The sequence below is a fragment of the Manis pentadactyla genome, chromosome 2, assembly GCF_030020395.1.
Source record: "Manis pentadactyla isolate mManPen7 chromosome 2, mManPen7.hap1, whole genome shotgun sequence".
NCBI lineage: Eukaryota > Metazoa > Chordata > Mammalia > Pholidota > Manidae > Manis > Manis pentadactyla.
Window position 1 is genome coordinate 154314043 of NC_080020.1, and position 22491 is coordinate 154336533.

General features: G+C 37.7%; 1 protein-coding gene across 2 annotated transcripts in view; it reads left to right on the top strand.

Moving 5' to 3' along the window:
- Window positions 1–2496: 2496 nt before the first annotated feature.
- TMEM131 (transmembrane protein 131) overlaps window positions 2497–22491 on the top strand; it is a 237384-nt gene continuing 217389 nt past the window's right edge. Inside the window, exon 1 of one of the 2 annotated variants that reach the window (XM_057496958.1) lies at window positions 2497–2915. In XM_057496958.1, the coding sequence (XP_057352941.1) occupies window positions 2738–2915 (178 nt within the window). In that variant the 5' untranslated portion in view covers window positions 2497–2737. The remainder of the gene's footprint in view (window positions 2916–22491) is intronic. The other variant, XM_036879946.2, reaches the window with a different exon arrangement.

Consider the following 22491-nt stretch of genomic DNA (forward strand, 5'->3'; position numbering starts at 1 on the left):
AACAAATGCAGAAACATATTTTGTGCTTAGTGAAAGATTGTGCCATAAAGTACATTTACTTAATCTGCATAGGCTGAATCCTCTGGCTTGAGGATTATCAAGATTTTATTGCTGTTGCTATTGTATGTTATTAGATTAGTCAGAAGAGGGGAATGAGTAAATTGTAAAGCGAGATTTCTGGAGGGGTGGCCTGTGGGTAAAATTGTAACATTTCCAGAATATCTTGCCTGGCTTTAGTACATCTGCATATCAATAGGCATTCAGTGTTGGAAAGAAGTATGGCTTCAGTGTCATTCCTCAGGGGTGGAGAGAAGTTCATCTCCATAACAATGGCTAAATACCTGGGCAAGGTGGGCTTATCAGTACCTGAGTGGCAAGGGGGAGGGCCAGTGTTGCTGCTGCTGGAGCAGGAAACAGAGGTGGGCCAGACTGCAGTTCTGTAAGCAATAAATGGGTTTTAAACTGTATTTCTCCCTTTGACTGATTTCGGTTTTCAGAGGTATTTTGCTCCAGGATTTTCTCTCCCCGGATATACACTCTCCAATAGTTTACCAAGCTGTTTAGCAAGTCCTTTTTCTTTTATGACTATTCTCCCAGCAGTCTTTGTCTTCCCAGCAGTCTCCACATTGTCCTTTCCTGGGAATAGACTTCCATCATCACCCATCTGGTTCCCAAAGTCCATCCGGCACAAGAGATTCAGATGGTGGGACTGAAAACCTTACACAGCTATTGCCAGGGCCCCTTTAAGAACAAGCGTGCAAGCTCATAAATACGCAATTAGGTGCAGGGCTTCAGAAGAAACGTGTGCCAGAAAGGGGCCCTAAAGGTAAGTTTCATTAGCTTGTAGGAAAATCAGCCTCTGATCAAACATGTCCGTGTATGCCTATGCTCCAATTATAGACATATACAAGTTATTTCCCATGGAGCTCTTGAACCTCAGGCTAATTAGAGGAAATGGTGGATTACTGCATAAGAAAACCTTAGCATTTATTGGTTGGGGAGACTTGTCTGCCCTGAACCTGGTAATAGGGAAAGGGTTGCTGACTCCTGGCAGCCGCACTTTGGAAGGTAAGCTTTGAACAACTAAGGCACTCAGTTACTCATTCTCGGGCTTGACCTTTTCAATGATTTAAAAGATTTCCAGAAATCTCTTTCTTAGGCATATACAAATACAGAAAAGCCAATTTAAAGAGATAATAATTATTCCTTTTTCATTACATTAAGAAAAGTTGATTATTCAGTTTAGCACTGATTCAGAAAAATAAAACCAATTTTCAAAATCAGTAGGGAAAGGCTATTAAAAATGTATCAGTTTATAATTCAAATGGTTGCGTGACAAAGAGTTTCTTTTGTTAAGTCTTTCTGAAATCTTATTTTCCTAGGTAGCTTGTTTGAAGGCGTTGATAGGGTGAATGTGGCCTTAAAATACATCGATCACTCAACAAATACTGCTAAGCATAAGTTATTAAGATAGTCACCAGTCAGGAGTTAGGGGAAGTTACCAGGATGAGTACAGGGAGTCCCTCAAGAAGCTTAAGTTTTTTGTAGAAATTAGCCACCCATACCAAGAACTCAGATCTAAGATGAAAAGGGCATGTAGGAGGAATGAGATAGCTTCCTAAAGACTATGAGATGGTGTTAAATTTGGGCCTTGGAGGAAATATGTGAATGAAATTTAAGAAACATTCCAAGACGAAGAAAGCCAGCATCGGGCACTTTTCTAAAGAACAATCCGTCTTCTCCCTCCAGGGTCACTCCTGCTTTGTACACATGTGGCAAAAAGTTTTCCCACCGCCGGTGGGCACACTCCAGGGGTAAGACGATTCCATTAAACGTTCCCGGGCGCTGTGTCTTGAAGCATACAGATGAAAAGCGCAGGTCCCAGTCCTCAAGGGCGACCAGGAACTGAATCAGGCCCGGGGTATTTATTCTCCAAGAGGCTGAGAGACAGATGTGTAACCGGGAGGAGTCACGAATGGATTTTCAGCGCAGGACCTCGAGGTACGGACGCGTTCTCGGTCCCCTGGAAGGCTCACGCACTGCAGCACAGGAGATGCGGACGTTCGCCCAAGCGCCCGAACAGCTGCAAGAATCTCGCAACCCCTGCAGCCCCTCCCGGTCCCGCCCACGCACCACGGCGGCTGCGTGGCAAGGCTTCCGCGTCCCCATGTGATCACCGTCCCTACCTTTGCGAAGTGTGAGCCGCCATCGTAAGTCCTGGCATCTGGGCTTGGGCCTGCCTCCCTCCTCCTCCCCCCTCAGGGCCGCGGTGACTGGTTGAGGTTTTGCTATCTGTTGTCTCGCTTGGCCGGTGAAGTCTTGAGCCTCTGAGAGCGAGACGAGGACTTTGGACCCACGGGTTCCAGGGCGGACAGACTGACCAGCCGTCCGCCCAGCTGACGGCACACCGGGGGCGGTTCCCAGGCTGCGCCCCGCCCCTCGCAGGCCAGTGCTTAGAACCCGCGGCCCCTGCCCGTTTCCAGTATGGCCGCCCGCCGTTCCTGACCCGCGGCCTCTCCGCTTCGACTCATCGTAGGCGATGCCGAGGCCGTGACTGACAGTCTCGTTCACACGCACGTACGGACCAGACCCACGCCCGCAGCCCGAGCCCTGGGCCAGGAACCGCTCTCACCCTCGGCGCAGCGGCCAGAGCCCGGACCACGGCTCGCGCGCCGCTGCCGCCTCGCCGAGAAGGGCCGCGCTGGACCTCGAGCGCGGCGGTCTCCGGCCGGCAGGGATGGGGAAGCGGGCTGGAGAAGGAGCAGCAGGAGCCGCCGCCTCCACGTCCGCCGGGGCCGGTGTGGAGCCCGCGGCTGGCCGCGGCGGGGGCCCGCGGAGCGCGACCGCCGGCCTACTGGGAGCGCTGCACCTGGTGATGACCCTCGTTGTGGCCGCGGCGCGGGCGGAGAAGGAAGGTGGGTGTCAGCCGGCCGGCATCTCCCAGGCCGGGCTCCGCGGCTGTCATCGCGCCCTCGCGGAGGCCGCTGCCGGGCTGCGACCCGGGAGCAGGGGCTACAGCTCCGGGCCTGGAGGGAGGCCGAGCGCGGAGCTTCGTCCGGCGCGAAGTTGCTCGGTTGAGCCCCATCCCGAGCCGGGAAGTTGGGGCGCTCGGATCTCAACTTGCGGCGCCGGCCCTTGGTGTTACTCTTATTCTCCGTGATTCTTTCCCCTTGTCTTCCCTCTGATATCCTGTCACTACCATTTCAAAACTTCCCGAGTTCTTGTATATTCTTGCCACTTGTCCCACTGTGTAGGAGGGGCATATTTTTAGACTTGGTTGCTGTTAACAGGCAAATTTTAGGACACTTTTTTTGCTTGGTTGCGGTTTTAATAACGGCGTGCAAACAGAGCTTGCTTTCAAATGTATTAAAAATAGCGAGCTCAGTGGAGAAGCTTCAAATCATAGTTTACAAAATTTTACTTTGAATTTGCTCAAACATTTCGTGGAGAGGAATCTTGTTTCTTCAGCTTCCCTTCCCAGAATCGCTTTGCAGTGTTCATAGTTAAGCTAACAACTGTGTGTATGCGTACACATATGTACATATGTATATGTGAAATATGTAATATAATTCCATTTAACTAGTAAATACTGAAAGTTTACTTTTTAAATTTTAAGATATGTAGTTGTCATTATCTTTAACGTGAAAGATTTTAAAAACTTGGAAGTTTCTGCTTTGCATACCTTTATGATTTACAGTTAAGGGTTGGCCCTGTTTAGAGGACACTCAGTATCGTATGACTGTTAAAGTGGCACTTTTACAGGGTTAAAAATTATTTTGTTACCTAGATGATTAAATCTGTAATTTTTGCCTGCACTACCTGTTTTTTGAGCCTAGGGAAATGAGTGGTCACAGAGCCTTCATGAAGAAATCACTGAAACAGAATGGTTTTTAAATAGCTAAGCAAAATGTGTTGGTTGAGCTTCTGCTTCACACTAAAACTGCCACTACAGGAAAATAGTTTCTTGCCACAGTAACTTTAGGGTTAATGTTCTACTTAATGACTAAAGTCACTTGCTTTTTATTGTTATTGAAGGCAACAGCAAATATAAACCAAATTAATGCCAAAGTGCAAATGTACTTCAGTTTACTGTTTATTTACTTTGTTCAGAACATTACATTCCCTCGTTTAATTCTCTAAGCAAACTCAGTCTAGATTAACATTGGTGGAAATAATTCAGAAGATTTCCATGTATAGAAAAGATAATTGACAGAGGAAAGATTATTTCCAGAACAAAAATATTGCTGTTTTAGGACTAGTCAGGCATGGGCTTATTTCACTTGGTTATAGGATGTGCAGGTAGTTGATTGTTCTTATATGTGTTTGTGGTGCCCAGCACAGTCTGCCATGTAGTTGGTGTCCAGAAAACATGAAATAGTACAGTAATTTAATGGGCATTTCTCCCTGAGTTTGAAGTATTCCTTGGTGGGCATTGTGTCCTTGATTTTCTGTTTTTTGCTTACTTTTACTTTGCCCAGTGCCAGGCACATAGTAGACATTTAACATGAGAGTGAATGACTGTCTTTGCGAGCCATGAGCCCAGGGAAATACAGTAATGATTGAGACTAGTAAAACATTAAGTTTGTATTGTTTTGTTGCTCGTTTTTTATTATTTCAAGTGCTAATTCTCTGTATAGGTAGGTAAACAAATCCCTTGTTTGAGTAGTATCAGCTCAAATTATATTTGCAAATTTCCTATTTGTATATAGCTTAGCAGTTATAGAGCACCTCTCTAATACCCCCAAGTGTAAGGACTGGGTGAGGAGAATATGTAAATATGAGGAGAATATATAAAATATGACAAGTATAAAAAGATGTGGTTGAATCAGCTAGTGGTCCTGGCAGAATCAGACATGTTTTGTGACCCATGTGGTGTCTGTATGAACAATTGGAATGTACAGACTAGCTATTTGCCTCAGGTGGATGCTGTTGAGTTTTCTCAAAAGTGAGTCTGGGCAGATTTCTGAAGGTAGCCAAGTTTAGTTTGTCTGTTTACATACACCCTGAGTATTTTTTGTGTTTATTTTGGTAGTATAAACTAGCTAATTTTTCAAAATTAAGATTTACCTGCAATTTTAATAATGGTTCTCTGGGTATTTGGTATGTTTTAATATTTTTCCTTCATTGCAGCAGAATTTCAAAATTCTGAAATCTAGAAAAATCTTCAAAATAAAAGTCAGTATCTCCTAACAAAAAGCAGCAGAAATAGCTAGATTACCTCATGCAGTTTGTCATGTTTGGACTAGATGCTAATTTTCTTAAGTCGGAAACATGAGCCATTCCTTGTCTTTACCATCCATTCCCCATGTCTTAACATCCCTGCATCTTAACATCCATCATTACTGATCAATGAGAGTGTATTATCACTAGTCTGGAGTAAAGAGACTTTTTGAGAATGTTTGGCTGGGCTCTGCAGTGTATAAGGACTTTGAAAGAGCTGCCAGAGGTTGAAATTACTTGTATGATTACTACAAATAACTCACTTATTCTGGGTTGGTGTCAAGATTTTTCTTGAAGCTAAGATCTAGAATATTGAGATTGGTGGAAATAGGCTTGTGTGCGTAGTGAATTAAAAATACATAGTGAAAATAAATGTGTATAAAACATAATTTTTAGTAGTATTTTGATTTATAAGTGAGCCCATTGTGACTTTACAAGAGCTTTTTAAAAGCGTCATATATAATACAGTTTCATTGTGAACTTCGTTTTTGGAAGACATGGTTGTCTTTTAATTTATTATAAAAAGCTGCATTTTATATACCTACTACATATAAACTTGGATAGATTTGGGGGAGTATGGTGTTTTTAATCTGTGACAATTAAGTTTTCAGTGTCACATGTATTATCGTTAATTGGACGTTAATGGCAGGGTACAGTAAGTCTTTACTAGGATTCTTAAATTTGTTTGTGAGGTGCTTTAGTTACATGCACAGATTTTTGTTGTAAACTGTGACAGTGCAGGAGGAGGGTATAAAAGTGTTTTATCTGGCAAACCCATGAATGAAGTGCTGAGGAATAAAAGCAGAAGAAAAGAGATGAAAACCTAACTTGATTAGGATATAGGATATTTATCTTAGGGTGGTAGAATTAATTAAGAGTAGTATATACTTTTTTCTAATCAAATTATTACTTTGTAGGGTAAAAATATTTTAAGGAGTGATTTGTGCGAAGGTAAGAGTGGGTACTCTTTAGGGCCTGTGAAGTAGAATATTACTTCATTATTGCTTCACTAACGTACTTTTGTTGCTTGCTTTTACTGAAAACTGTTCGCTTCTGCCAGGAGCATTGGAATCCTGTAGTTAAGTGTGTCCTCTCTTTCTCTTGACTATTTTCCTCTATAAATCTTTGCAGTAGGTCCTCATAGACACCTGCCAAAAAGATCAGCTTTGGGGAGTAGATGTAAAATCATCTAATTTGTTATCATGCAGAATAGTAATAAGCCAAACTACTCTTGAGGAAAAGTTAAATCATTGATGGGTGTTTGACGTGTTAGGAATTCTTCATGTCCATGTGGCTTGAGCTTTCTGATTGGCCTTGCTAGACTGAGAGCCCTTTTTTCTATGGCTGAATTTAGCTATCGGTTGTAAGTAACATCAGGCACTGTTGATAGCTGCTTCTTGGAACTTTCCTCCCTTCCTTTCTGTGACTTTGCATTCCTTGGTTATCATCCTGCCCTAGCTGTCAGTCACTGCTCTCCAGCTGCCCATCAGTGTGTTCCTTCATATGCATGTCTGGCTGCCAGCACACACTGCACACATCCAGAGCAGAGCCATCTTGTGCCACCTTAGGTTTCCCGGTTTCTTTTAATGCCACGATTATTCTCTCTGCCACACTGGTCTCATTTTTTATCCTTTACCAAGTGGTATCAGTGCTTTAACCCTCTTGGTCAACTCTCCCACAGCCTCCAGCCTGGGACACTGCAGTAGGTTCTCACCTGCCAACATTCTCCATTTCTGTTCAGTCCTGTAATCTCCTCTCTGAATTTGTGTTGTCTTTGTTCCTCATCTGTCATTCATTTTGACACTTAGTTGTGCTGCCTTGGTTAGCTACTTGCATTATTTTATGGGTGTCGTTCTTCACCCAGCCTGGAATGTCTGCAGGGCACAACCTCTGTCAACATCTGCATTATGTACATAGAATGCATTCAGTTTCAAGTGAAGGTTTGCCTAAAACAACCTTCTCCTCTTCTCATACCTGAGACCTGGGTTGAGAGTCAAGAGTACCCGTTAAACTCTGAACTTGGATGCGGATATCATTAGGAATTCTGCTGTAATAGGACATAGGATGATACCACCTTTTTTTTCTTACATGTTTCTTTCCCTTTTAACTAAAATGAGTAATATATACTTATCTGAACCATCATTTTTGTAACTTCTGGATTTTAAGATTTAAGATCCTCATAAAACCCCAATTTACAGAGCATGAAACAGGCACAGAGAAATTAGTATTTCCAAGGTAATAACAGCTGGTAGGTAGGATTGAGCCAGGATTCCATCTCAAACCATCTATCCCTAGAGCTAAACTGTATAATACTGAATGAGTACTTTAGGTAGTAGATTTCGTTGCGTACCAACTTGAAAAAGAATAGACCACTCAGTTTGTGCAAAACCAACATATGGAGTATTCTTAACAGCCATAAACATCTGTATTACTTTCTAGTGGTATGTTAAACACTAAAATGACCCATTCTTAAAAAGAAACCAAAGAAACCTGTGAGTGGATAATCCAGGGAACAAAAACCCTGGTTTTGGAATCTACTGATCCTTTGCTCTTGATTATGTAAGTATTTGGTATATTGCTTAGGTTAAGAGTAAGCTATCTTGCTTGTTCGAGATGGGTGTGATGAGTTAGTCTAGACATGTGGAATATTCTCAGAAACTGGCCCTGGATTAAAGGAATGAGATAATTTAGAAGCTGGTAGTGGCATCATTTTTTGAGAGTGAGGAAATCTCTTTCAGACTTCCAGGAGCACCAGAAGAAGTTAATTTTTGGTGCTTTGTTCTTTTTAATACAAGGTGTTTTTGGATGAGGTGATTATGAGTTTCATCCATAGTACTAGATCAGTTTTCTTTTGTTCCTGGGTGATTGCTTTAGATAGCTGGTTAAAAGCCCTAACTTTTTTGTTTAGTTCATTTTGTTGTGAACAGCAAAGGTCTGTTGAAAGAAAATGCCTCAGGCCTGAAAGGATCTGACATGATTGAGTGTCAAAACTTTATGTGTTTGCTTATTGATTTGTTTCTGTATAACTGGGATTTAAAAAAAAAACATAAAATTTACTATTGTAACCATTTTTAAGTGTACAGTTCGCCAGAACTTTTCATCTTGCATAACTGAAACTCTCTACCCATTAAACAGCAACTGCCCATTTCTCTTTCCCCCACATCCCCTGGTAACCACCATTCCACTTTTTTATGAATTTGACTACTTTAGGATACCTCATATCAGTGGAACCTTCTTTGTGACTGGCTTATTTCCCTTAGCATAGTATTCTCAAGGTTCATGTTGTAGCACGCAACAGGATTTTGTTCCTTTTTAAGAGTGAATAAAATAATCTGTTGTATGTATAGACTCTTTTTAACTTTATCCATTTATCTATCAATGGACATTTGGGTTGCCTCCACTTCTTGGCCATTGTGAGTAATTCTGCTACGAACTTTGAGTGTGCGAATGTCTCTTCATGATCCTGCTTTTAAGTCTCTTGGGTGTATATCTAGAAGTGGGATTACTGGATCATATGGTAGTTCTATTTTTAATTTTTTGAGAAACTGTTATACTGTTTTCCATAGTAGCTGCACCATTTTAAAATCTACCAACAGTGTACAAAGGGTCAGTTTCTCCATATCCTCAACACTTGTTACTTTCTGATTTTTGTTTTTTTCTTTACAGTGGCTATCCTAATGGATGTGAGTGGTATTTCCTTGTGGATTTGGTTTGCCTTTCTGTATTAATTAGTGATATTGAGCATCTTTTCATATACTTGTTAGCCATTTGCTTTTGGGGTTTTTTTTTTTGAGAAAAACTGTTGATCTTGAATCTATATTTATTTGAATTTATAATTTGCCCATTTTTTAATGGGGTTATTTTTGTTGAGCTGTAGGCATTCTTTATATATTCAGGATATTAACCCTTTATCAGATGATTTGCAAATATTTTCTTTCATTCTGTAGGTTGCCTTTTTATTCTTTTGATTGTGTCCTTTAATGCACAGAAGTTTTTAAGTCTGATGTAGTTCCATTTGTCTGTTTTTGCTTTTGTTGCCTGTGCTTTTGATGTCTTATCCAAGAAAACATTACCAAATCCAATGTCATGAAGTTTTTCTGTTTTCTCCTAGGGGTGTTACAGTTTTGGGTCTTAATGTTTTTATTCTTTAATCTATTTAGAGTTAATTTTTGTATAAGCTGTAGGGTAAGGGTCTAAATTCATTCTTTTGTATGTGGATATCCAGTTTTCCCAGCACCGTTTATAGAAGAGACTGTTCTTTCTCCATTAGTGATCTTGGAACTCTTGTGTGAAGATCATGTGGTCATATATATGAGAGTCTATTTCTGGGTCTCTGTTCTATTCCATTGGTCTATTTGTCTGTCTTTATGCCAGTGATAAACACAGTTTTGATTACTGTAGCTTTTTTACATGTTTTGAAATCAAGAACTGTGAGACCTCAATATTCTTGTCCTTCAGGATTGGTTTGGCTACATGGGGTCCATTGTGATTCCATATGGATTTTTCTGTTTATGCAAAAAATGCCATTCTGGTTTTGATAGAACCTGTAGATTGCTTTGAGTAGTACTGATACCTTAACAATATTAAGTCTTCCGTTCCATAGAAACAGGATGTCTTTCCATTTATTTGTGTCATCTTTAGTTTCTTTCAGTAGTGTTTTGTAGTTTTCAATATACAAGTCTTTATCCTTTCTAGTTATTAGATTTATACCTAAGTTTTTTATTCTTTTTGATGGTATTGTAAATCAGACCTGCGTTTTTTAACAAATGATTTCAGTCATTGTAGGACTAAGGGGTTGTAAACATGTAGTTTTTGATAAAAGAAGCATTATCTGTGTTTGAAACAAATTCTACATGCTTATTTTCTTAGTTACTTGCCTGTAAAATGAACTGTCCTCTTTAGACCTAACAACTTGTAACTTTTCTAAATTGGTTATGATTGCAAAATGCCAAATAGTCTAACAGTTGTTAGGAACTAATTTTTTTCTATATAGTTATAGTATTAATTTGCATCAAAATATGTGCTAGTAAAAATGACTTCAGTTATAATGTTCGAGAAATAGCCTAAGCCAGCTCTACTGAAACAAATTAGCAATTTGTATTCATGTTATGAAAAGGGCCATATTTTGATTTTCTTTTTGGGGTATGATTAAATTGGGAGCAGAAGATTTTTTTTTACGGAATTATTTATGGTATGAAGGTGTCCTCTAAAACTTAAGTCATATCTTAAAGCTATATACATGTATATGTATATATATATATGTGTATATATATATGTATGTATGTATAATGTGTATATATATATACACACCCAGACACATTGTCATCCAAAAGTTATTTGGTAGAGTAGTGCTTTTCAAACTGGACCACTTTAATAAATGCCTCGATGCTTCTATGAATTGGTGACAGTGGGATCATCTGAAGTATTTGTTTCTTGATTTGCAAATGTGGAAATGAAATGGTGTTTAGCACTATCGGGAGGTAATTTCTCTTTGCCGAGCTAGAGCCTTAGTAGTTACGTTTCACATGTAGGAAGTTACTTCATATTTAGAGGTTTACCTCACTGTACTGGGGGTTTCTCTTGGGTTATGGCTGGGTGTGAAAATAGGTTGCTGAGAATCGTGTTGAAGAGCCATAAGAAGGAAGAAGAGGCTGGAATTAAATCTGATTTTATGGGAATTCTAGAGAGTCTTGTAAATAGAAACTAATTTCTGAATATTGTCAGTTTCTTTCTTCTTACTGTATCTGGTTTATTTGTACTTGTATGAGATCATGAGCTTCTGGAGATTAAGGATCAGGTCACGTTCTTTCTGCAGCTAGCATTTTAAGGGATTCAGTGTACTGAGTTCTGTCTTGATAGGAAAAACGTGAACCATAACCAATTAAAGATAAACCAGAACGGAGCAAAAAGACTTCAGAAATGATAATATTTATACAAATTTGATTTTTCACTGGAATATATAAGTCAGCAATTATTGTCAATAATTGGTAATGCCTGTCATTACTTGATGATGATGGCCAATGTTTATGAAGTACTTTCTTTGTGTGAAGCACTGTGCTAATTGCTTGGCACGCCTTATATCATTTAATCCTCATATTAACCCTATGTGGGGCAACAGTCCTTCTCCCCTTGGCCCCCAAATCTGTTTGTTGTTGTCTACAATTCCTCTGTGGCTCTGAGTACTGCTGGCAGAGGAGCTGGGGGTTGCTTGTCTGTGATAGAATAACAAAATTTTAATCTCCAGTAAAATGAGATATTCTAATATATAATAATTCTTCCCAGGCATACAGTCTACAGGTCAGTTTAAGAAAACTTTTTAAATTCATGTTGATTGTGAAAATGAAACAAATTATGAAATACAGATGAGTAGGTGGAGAAAAACTCTGTAACCTGTTAAGTAGAAAGAGCCAACAACAGTCATCAACATCAGTTTTAAGCTGTATTCCCTCCTCATCTTTTGTTGTTCTACCCCTTTTTTTCTCCCTCTCTTCCCCATTTAAATAATATCTATTGCAAATTGCCTTTGAAGAAAGCTATCAATTCACATTTCAAGAATGTTGTGTGAGGGTGCCCAGTCTCCCACACCGGCTGTCACCCTTCTGAGTCCTTGCCAAACTAGCAAGAAAAGTTGTCAAATTGCTTTAGTAGGTTAAAAAAAACCACCCTAGTGTTTCTTAATCATAATTTTATATCAGCATTTGAGTGATGCAGTTAGATATGAGATGTATATCTCAGGTTCAGAGAGAGAGAGAGGTAGAGCTTCTGGTGTACTAAGTAGAATACTGAGATTCACATAACTTGGGGAAATTCCTCCTGTCCCTGTAGGCAGTCCTCTACATACACGTGGACCAAAGTCAAAATGTGTGTCAATGAGGAAACAATGCTGGGAACCACCATTTCAGTGTGTATGGCAAGGAGTCAGTGTTGGAAGAACATACCCAAACCACTGTGAGTTACCTAAATTAGAGACAATTCATGGCCTTGCCTGGGATTGCAATAGTTGGGAAGTAGAAATACTGATTCAAAGTCTGGCTCTGTGCTCTGGCCATCCCCTGCTTTCTGGCTGTGTGATTTTAGGTAATTAGAATTAATCACTTAGTGTCTCAGTTTTACTATCCATGGAGACAGTAGTAGCATCTGTCTCACTGACTTGTTGCAAAGATTTACTGAGGTAGTGGGTGGAAAGCTCTTAGCACAGTGCCCAATGAACTAAAAACATTACTAGTAAGACTGAGCACCTTCATACATCTGTTGGCCATTTGCATTCCTTTTGTATTGTTTGCTACTACCTTTTGTCAGTTTTTCCATTGGGGTTTGAATTTTTGTTTTTGACTTAAAAGAACACTTCATTAAGAATTTTTTATTTTTCCAAGGTTCCATTTCCAGTTGTAATTTTTACGTTTTAATTTTTTATTTATTATTACGGTTTTAAAATTGGCCAGATAATGCCACTCTTCCTTTGTGGTGTTTGCCTATGTTGTTTTTCCTAAAATGCATGTGTATATATTCACAAATATTTAAGCTTCATGCTTTATTTTTAAGGGCAAATCTCTAATTCTTTAGTGTGTTGGTATCAGCTAGGGAATACTTTTTTCTCAAATGGTTAGTTGCATTAACAGTCCTTTTCATGCAAAGTATGTTATATACTTAGATCTGTTTTTTTGTTTTCTTTATGGCTGTATGCATATTTCTGTTTTAAATTTATTTTAAATACTACATCTTTATTTGTACACTTTATTAGCTGGCTTGGCAGGTCATCCCCTCCCCCTATGTAATTATTCTTCCGAAAGTATTTTCTTGTCTATCTTGTTTTTATTCCCAGTGAACCCTAAAATCACTTTTAAAGAAAATTAGAAATTCTTAGTTGCTTGTTTATTAGAATTACATTAAAATGTTAGACAAATTTAGAACTTACTGACATCTTTATAATGTTTTCTATTTTCCTTCATATACACACACGTGTTAAGTTGAACTATATGAACTTGCCACTTTTGTAGGTCCAAAATGATTGAATAACACAATATTCAGTAATACTAATATGTATGTTTACATGTATTAGCTCACTGGCTAGAGCTTTAGAACAATGTTAAATAAGAGTGCTAAAAAGCAGGCATTCTTACCTTTTTCTCATCTTTGTAGGGAAATACCGTAAGTGTTTCATTGTGAAGTACGATAGTGGTAGTTGGTTGAAATTAGATGTTCTTGATAATAGGAAATTTCTTGTATTTTTAAGTTATTAGGGATGGATGTTATGCTTTATCTGTTGAAGTTTTCTTATACTTCTTTGAGCTGCTGATTTTGGTTGTTTGAATTAAAAGCAGCAATTATCTTAACTCAGCCCCCTGAACTTTCTCAGTGTATTAACTTATGTATCTACTCCCTTTAGAAAACCTACTGATGCCCAAACAGCTAAAGGCCACACCCTAACACTTTCACAGGTGCTCCTTCTAGTTTTGTGTGTGTGTATCTTTTTTTAAACAAAATTCTTTAAAAGTTTTTGAAATATTTCAGGCAATGCAAAAAGCTATCAATAGTAGTAGCAATAACAACAAAACATAGTTTTGAGGATAAATAAGAAATGTGCAGAATCTGAGGAAAACTTTTAAGACATCTTTGAAGGCAGAGAAGTAGATTTGAATAGCAGAAAGATAATCCTTATGCTTGGATAGGAGAACTCAGTATCATGAAGATGACTGTTCCCCCTAAACGAATATTAATTTAGCACAAATGCAATTTAAAAGTGCCAACAAAACCTTTTTATAGAGATAGAAAAGTTGATGTTAAGATTCATATGGAAAAATAGACATGTAATGCTGGAAAAATAAACATGTAATGCTGGGAAAATGCTGAAAAGGAAAGGTTATGAGGTGTGACTAGTACAGGTGGTTATTAAGATATATACTTTTAAGCCATTGTGTGTTGGTAAAAGTAAGGTATTGGTATATAAATAGATAAATGGAATAGAATAGAAATCCATAAATAAATTTATTTGTAAGTGCTTGTGGTTTATGTTAAATACCTGCCTTCCTTCTCGAGTCTGGAATGTGCTAGGCAGAGGGTGCCTGATGACCAGCCCCCAGTTAAAAACTGGGACCCTATGTTAGTTTCCTTGCTATTGCTGCTGCAGCAAATTACCACAAACTTAGTGACTTAAAACAAAGGAAATTTATTCTCTTGCAATTCTGAAGGGCAGAATTCTAAGATGTTAGCAAGGCTGTGTTCCTTCTAGACGCTTCAGCAAAAAGTCTGTTTCCTTGCCTTCATGGGCTTCTAGAGGCCTCCGGCATTCCTTGATTCATGGCCCCTTCCTGACATCACTCCACTGTCTTGCTTTGTTCCAAATTCTTCATAGTCACATCACCTTTTGTCCCACTGATGTCCTGCCTCTGTTTTACGAAGATCACTGTGATTATATCATACCCATCCAGATAATCCAGAATAATCCCTCATTGCAAAACCCTTGATTTAATCACATCTACAAAATCCCTTCTGCTATATAAAGTAACATTCACAGATTCCGGGGATTGGGATGTGAGCATTTTAGGGAGCCATTGTTCAGCCTGCCACAGACAAGACAGTGAGTCTGTGCGTGAGCTTCCCTGGGACATGAGACACCGTAAGCACAAACAACAAAAGAACAAATAGATGAACTGGGCATCATCAAAATGAAAAAGTTCTGTGCTTCAAAGGATACTACCAAAAAAGTTAAAAGACAACCCACAGAATGGGAGAAAATTTTTTCAAATGTCATGTCTGATAAAGGGCATGTATCTAGAATATATAAAGAACTCTTACAACTCAATAGAAAAAGACAACCTGATTAAGGAATGGACAAGGGATCTGAATAGGCATTTCTCCAAAGAAGATTTACAATAATCACATGAAAAGATACTCAATATCATTAGTCATCCAAGAAATAAAAATGAAAACCAAAATGAAATAACACTTCACACCACTAGTATGGTTGTAATAAAAATGACAGATAAGTGTTGATGAGGGTGTGGAGAAATTCGAATGTCATATTGTTTCTATTGGGGATATAAGATGGTGCAGCTGCTTTGGAAAACAGTCTGGCAGTTTCTCAAAATGCTAAATATAGTTAGGATATGATCCAGCAATTCTCCTGGGTATATCCCCAAAAGAAATGTAAACATGTGCACACACAGACTTGTACAGGAATGCTCACAGAAGTAATTTTCATAATAGCAAAAAAGTAGAAATGATGCTGTGAATAACTTTGTACATAGATATTTATATGTCAGAAGTTTATCGTCAGCATCAATTCCTAAGACTGGAAGACTGGGATTACTAGGTCGAAATTATAAACACGTAAGTAGTTGTCCCAGATACTGTGCCAAACTGCTTTCCATTTAAGGCTTTGTGTTTTTTGCACTTACACCAGCAAGGTGGTGCCTTTCCACAGCTTCAACAGAGGTGCTACCAAGTTTTGAAACTTTTGCCAATCAGATATGTTAGAAATGTTATTTGCTTTTTTTCTTAGGCAAAAAGAACATCTGTCAATTTTTAAATAGCTTTATTGAGATATAATTCACATATCATACAATTTCCAACTTAAAACACACAATGAATACTTTTCATTATATTCAGAGTTGTGCAATCATCACCGCTAATTCCAGAATATTTTCATCACTCCAAAAAGAAACCCATACCTATTGGCAGGTACTCCCCATTCCTAACTCCCTCAGCCCTAGGCAACTGTTGGCAGGTACTCCCCATTCCTAACTCCCTCAGCCCTAGGCAACCTCTAGTCTGTACTTCTGTCTGTATGGGTTTGCTTATTCTGGACATGTCATTTAAATGTCATTTTGTGGTCATACACAGTCTTTTGTGACTGGCTTTGTTCACTAGGTGTAATGTTTTCAAAGTTCATCATTATTTGTAATTGATAGATATTGGAAACTGCTTAAATGTCTGTCTATAATTGAATACATTGTATGCACATAATGGATTATTATTGTAAAAAACAATACTTGTAAAAAAGAATGAGGAAGATCTCTAGAATCTGATATTCAGTGATTACCTGAATACACTGCAAAAGGAAAGCACCAGAGTATGAGAGAAAGAGGAAGGAAGGGGGAGAGGGAGAGAGGGAGAGAGTGTGTAGAGTATGCTACTTTAACAAAATTTTTTTTACTGACTTTTTGGTGTGTAGTTCTATGAATTTTAAAAGATGTATAAATTTGTTCAAACCACCAGCACAATCAGGATGTAGAAAAGTTCCATTATCCCAAAAAACTTGCTCATGCTTTGCCATTATAGTTACACCCTCTGTTGATACTTCTAACCTCTGGCAACCAATGAGCTGTTCTCTCCATCACTAGTTTTTGCTTTTTGAGGATGTCATATAAATGAAACTATACAGCACATATAGTTTTGAGACCATATGATTTTGAGACTGGTTTCTTTACTCAGCACAATGCTTTTGAGATTCAACTAACTTCTTGTATCAATAGTTTATTCCTTTTAATTGCTGAGTAGCATTTCAATGTATAAATATACCATGAATTGTTTATCCATTTGTATATTGATGAAAATGTGGGCTGTTTCTAGTATTTAACTATTAAAAATAAAGCTTCTGTGAACATTCATGTACAAAGTTTAACTATTAAAATAAAGCTTCTATGAACATTCATGTACAAGTCTTTGTATGCACATATATATTGATCTTACATTCTTTAATTTTCCTAAACTGACTTATTAGTTCTAATAGCTTTTCTGTAGATTCTGATGTATTTTCTACATAGATGATTACATCTGCAAATACAGATTCACTTCCTCTTTTCCAATCTGAATACCTTTTATTTTTCTTCATTATTCCAGCTAGAACTGCCAGTACAGTGTTTAGTTAGAAGCACCAAGAGTGAACATCCTCGTCTTGTTCACAGTCTTAGGGGGAAAGCATTCAGTTTTTCACCATTAAGTGTGATGTTAGCTGTAGGGTTTTTTTTCATAGATACCCTTTCTCAGGTTGAGGAAGTTCTCTTTTATGGTTGGTTTTATCTTTTATCCTCTTCAATTTCTTCAGGTGGAAACTGAGATTTTTTAATTTTGGGGCCTTTGAGGGGATTTACCAAGGGTCTTTTTGTTATTGAGTTACACTTAAATTCCATTCTGGTCAGAACCATACTTGGTATGATTTGAATCCTTTTGAGTTTAAGATTGTTTTATGATCTAAACTAGGGGCTTACCTTGGTAAATGTTCTGTTGTGCATTTGAGAAGTATATGGAATTTTGTTGTTGGAGTGATCTATAAATATCAGGTCAGGTTAGTCAATGTATTGTGCAAGTTTACCATTTCCTCATTGATTTTCTGTACCCTTGTTTTATCAGTCACTGAGAAAGGAGTAGTAAAATCTCTGACCGTAATTAGGTTATCACTACACCTGGATTATTGCATTAAGTTAATTTTAGTAAAAACATATATAGTTTGCAAAAATGAGAAAGAAATCTCTGACCATAATTGTGTGTTTGTCCATGTCTCCTTGCAGTTTTCTTAGTTTTTGCTTCATGCATTTAAGGCTCTGCTATTAAGTGTATAATATTTAGATTGTTCTGTTCTTTTGATGAATTAACCCCTTTCTCATAATGAAGTGAACTTTTATACCTGGTAATATTCTTTGCTCTGAAATCTTTCATACTGTTTTAGCCACTCCCGCTTTCTTTTGACTAGTGTTAGTAGGCTATATATTATTTCATCTGTTTCCTTTAATCTATTTGTGTTTTAATATTTAAAGTGTTTTTTTTTGTAGAGTTGAGTCTTACTGTTACCAAATATGATAATCTCTGCTTTTTAATTGTAGTGATAAGACCAGTTACATTTAATGTGATTATTGATATGATTAAGGTTGAGTTTGTCATCTTGCTCTTAGTTATCTATTTGTCTCACCTGTTTTTTTTTGTAATTTATTTTATTAAGGTATTATTGATATACAGTCTTATGAATGTTCTCATGAATGTGGTTACTACATTCACTCATATTATCAAGTCCCCCGATACTCCATCACAGCCCTTTTGGTAACCACTAGTCCCTTCTTGGAGTCTGTGAGTCTGCTGCTGTTTTGTTCCTTCAGTTTTGCTTCGTTGTTACACTCCACAAATGAGGAAAATCATTTGGCACTTGTATTTCTCCACATGGCTTATTTCACTGAGCATAATATCCTCTACCTCCATCCATGTTATTGCAAATGGTAGGTTTTGTTTCTTTCTTATGACTGAATAGTATTCCATTGTATATATGTACCACATCTTTATCCATTCATCTACTGATGTACATTTAGGTTGCTTCTATATCTTGGCTGTTGTAAATAGTGTTCGGATAAACATAGGGGTGCACATGTCTTTTAGAATCTGAGAAGTTGCATTCTTTGGGTAAATTTCTAGGAGTGGAATTCCTGGGTCAAATGGTATTTCTATGTTTAGTTTTTTGAGGAACTTCCATGTTGCTTTCCACAATGGTTGAACTAGCTTACATACCCACCTGCAGTGTAGGAGGGTTCCCCTTTCTCCGCACCTCGCCAACCATTTGTTGTTCTTAGTCTTTTCAGTGCTGGCCATCCTAACTGGTATGATGTGATACCTCATTGTGGTTTTAGTTTGCATTTCCCTGATGATTAGTGTTGTGGAACATCTTTTCATGTGTCTGTTAGCCATCTGAATTTCTTGGAGAATTATCTCTTCATATCCTCTGGCCATTTTTTAATTGGGTTATTTGCTTTTTGGGTGTTGAGGTGTGTGAGTTCTTTATATATTTTGGGGTGTTAACCCCTTGTTGGATATGTCATTTATAAATGTATTCTCCCATGCTGTAGGTTGCCTTTTTGTTCTGTTGATGGTGTCCTTTGCCGCACAGAAGCTTTTTAGTTTGATGTCATCCCATGTGTTCATTTTTGCTTTTGTTTCCCTTGCTTGAGGAGATGCATTCAGGAAGAAGTTGCTCATGTTTATATTCAGGAGATTTTTGCCTACATTGTCTTCTAAAAGTTTTATGGTTTCATGACTTACATTCAGGTCTTTGATCCATTTCAAGTTTACTTTTATGTATGCAGTTAAACAGTAATCCAGTTTCATTCTCTTGCATGTAGCTGTCCAGTGTTGCCAACACCAGGTGTTGAAGAGGCTATCATTTCCCCATTGTATGTCCATAGCTCCTTTATTGTATAGTAATTGACCATATATGGTTGGGTTTATATCTGGGTTCTCTAATCTGTTCCATTGGTCTATTGTTCTGTTCTTGTGCCAGTGCCAAATTGTCTTGATTACTGTGGCTTTGTAGTGGAGTTTAAAGTTAGGGAGCATAATCCCCCCAGCTTTATTCTTCCTTCTCAGGATTGCTTTCACTATTCGGGGTCTTTTATGGCTCCATATGAATTTTAGAATGATTTGCTCTACTCTTTGAAGAATGCTGTTGGTATTTTGATAGGAATTGCATTGAATCTGTAGATTGCTTTAAGCAGGATGGCCATTTTGACAATATTAATTCTTCCTATCGATGAGCACAGGATGTGTTTTCCATTTATTGGTATCTTCTTTAATTTCTCTCATGAGTGTCTTCTAGTTTTCAGAGTATAGGTCTTTCACTTCCTTGGTTAGCTTTATTCCTAGGTATTTTATTCTTTTTGATGCAGTTGTAAATGGAATTGTTTTTCTGATTTCTCTTTCTGCTAGTTCATCATTAATGTATAGGAATGCAACAGATTTCTGTGTATTAATTTTGTATTCTGCAACTTTGCTGAATTCCCATATTAGATCTCGTAGTTTTGGGGTGGATTCTTTAGGGTTTTCTTTGTACAATATCATGTCATCTGCAGACAGTGACAGTTTAACTTCTTCCTTACCAATCTGGATACCCTTCATTTCTTTGTGTTGCGTAATTGCTGTGGCGAGCACGTCCAGAACTATGTTGAATAAAAGTGGAGAGAGTGGGCATCCTTGTCTTGTTCCCAATCTTAAAGGAAAGGCTTTCAGCTTATCACTGTTAAGTATGATGTTGGCTGTGGTTTTGTCATATATGGTCTTCATTGGGTTGAAGTACTTGCCCTCTATACCCATTTTGTGGAGAGTTTTTATCATGAATGGGTGTTGAATTTTGTGAAATGCTTTTTCAGCATCTATGGAGATGATTATGTGGTGTTTGTCCTTTTTTTTGTTGATGTGGTGGATGATGTTGATGGATATTCTAATATTGTACCATTCTTGCATCCCTGGAGTAAATACTACGTGATCATGGTGGATGATCTTTTTTGGTATATTTTGAATTCTGTTTGCTAATATTTTGTTGAGTATTTTTGCATTTGTGTTTTTCAGAGATATTGGTCTGTAATTTTCTTTATTTGTGTGGTGTCTTTACCTGCTTTTAATATTAGAGGGATGCTGGCCTCACAGAATGAGTTTGGGAGTATTCCCTCCTCTTCTACTTTTTGGAAAACTTTAAGGAGAATGAGTACTAGGTCTTCACTAAATGTTTGATAAAATTCAGCAGTGAAGCCATCTAGTCCAGATGTTTTGTTCTTAGGTAGTTTTTTGATTACCAATTCAATTTCGTTGCTCATAATTGGTCTGTTCAGATTTTCTGTTTCTGTCTGGGTCAGCCTTTGAAGGTTGTATTTTTATAGAAAGTTGTCCATTTCTTCTAGGTTATCCAGTTTGCAATCATATAATTTTTCATAGTATTCTCTAATAATTCTTTGTATTTCTGTGGTGCCTGTAGTGATTTTTCCTTTCTGATTCTCTTTATGTGTGTAGACTCTTTTTTTCTTTATAAGACTGGCTAGGGGTTTATCATTGATTCTTTCTATTGTTTTATTCTTCTTGATTTTATTTATTTCTGTTCTAATCTTTATTATGTCCCTTCTTCTACCGACTTTGGGCCTCATTTGTTCTTCTTTTCTAGTTACGTTAATTTTGAGTTTAGACTGCTCATATGGGATTGTTCTTTCCTGGGTTGGCCTCTATTGCAGTATACTTCCCTCTTAGCACGGCCTTCACTGCATCCCACAGACGTTGCAGTGTTGAATTATTGTTGTCATTTGTCTCCATATATTGCTTGATCTCTGTTTTTATTTGGTCATTGATCCATTGGTTCTCTCACCTATTCTTTATTCCCTTTTCCTTTTTATCTGCCTTCTTCTGAATTTTTTATTACATTTTATATCATTTTGACTTACCTATAACTGTTTTGTTATTCAGTTGTTGATTGTATACATCTTCATTATAATCAACCTTTAAGTGATATTACACCACTTATAATATATTTTTTTAGCCCTTATGCTACCGTTGTCTTATCTTTTATGTTACATATTTTATGCCCCACTACATTGTTGTGGTTTTTGTTTAAACTGTCAACAACTTTTTAAAAGATTTTTAAAAATTTAAGATATATAAAATATATATTAGTATATATTAAAAGATATACACACATGTTCATATAATTAACCTGTAGTTATCATTTCCAGTGATTTTTATTCTTTTGTATATCCATATATACACCGGTTATCACTCCCTTCTGCCTGAACAATTTCCTGTAACATTTCTTACAATATCCCTCAGTAATGAATTCTCATAGTTTTTGTGTACCTGAGACGGTCTCTGTTTCCTTTGTGTTTTTCTTGACATTTTTTTTTCTGGGTATAGAATTACGGGTTGACATGTTTTTTTTTAATGTTCTTTTAGTGTTTTAGAGATATTACCATTACTGCCTTTATCTTTGTTCCCCTGTATGTAAAATAAATTTTTTCTCTTTATGCTTTTAAGATTTTCTCTTTTAACTTGTTTCAAGCAATCTGATTTGATGTTTCTTCTTGTTGTTTTTTATGTTTCTTGCCGTTAGGGTTTGTGAGTTTTTTGGATCAAATGATTTATAGTTCTTACTATGTTTGGAGAATTTTCAGCTATTATTTCTTTAAATGTATTTCTTATCCTCTCCCTAACCTGAATTTGGGAAATCTGATTATCCATATATTAGGGGCTTGAAGTTGATCCCACAGCTCACTGTACTAGTTAGGTGTCTCGCCAATGGGTTTCAGCCCCAGGCAAGTTCACTGTTGATTCAATGTGACCAAAGAAAATTGACAGCAAAACATTTCCTGGGGTGAAAGGGTTTATTACCCAGCTTGTTCTCCCGGTGGTAGGTCGGGCACTAGTGTCTCTGACTCCGCCCAGAGCACTGGCCGAAGCTCTCTATATAGTGCAATAATAGCTTATTGCCTAAAGATGTGGAAGCGGTAGCCTAGCAACAGGCCAGTTACATCATCA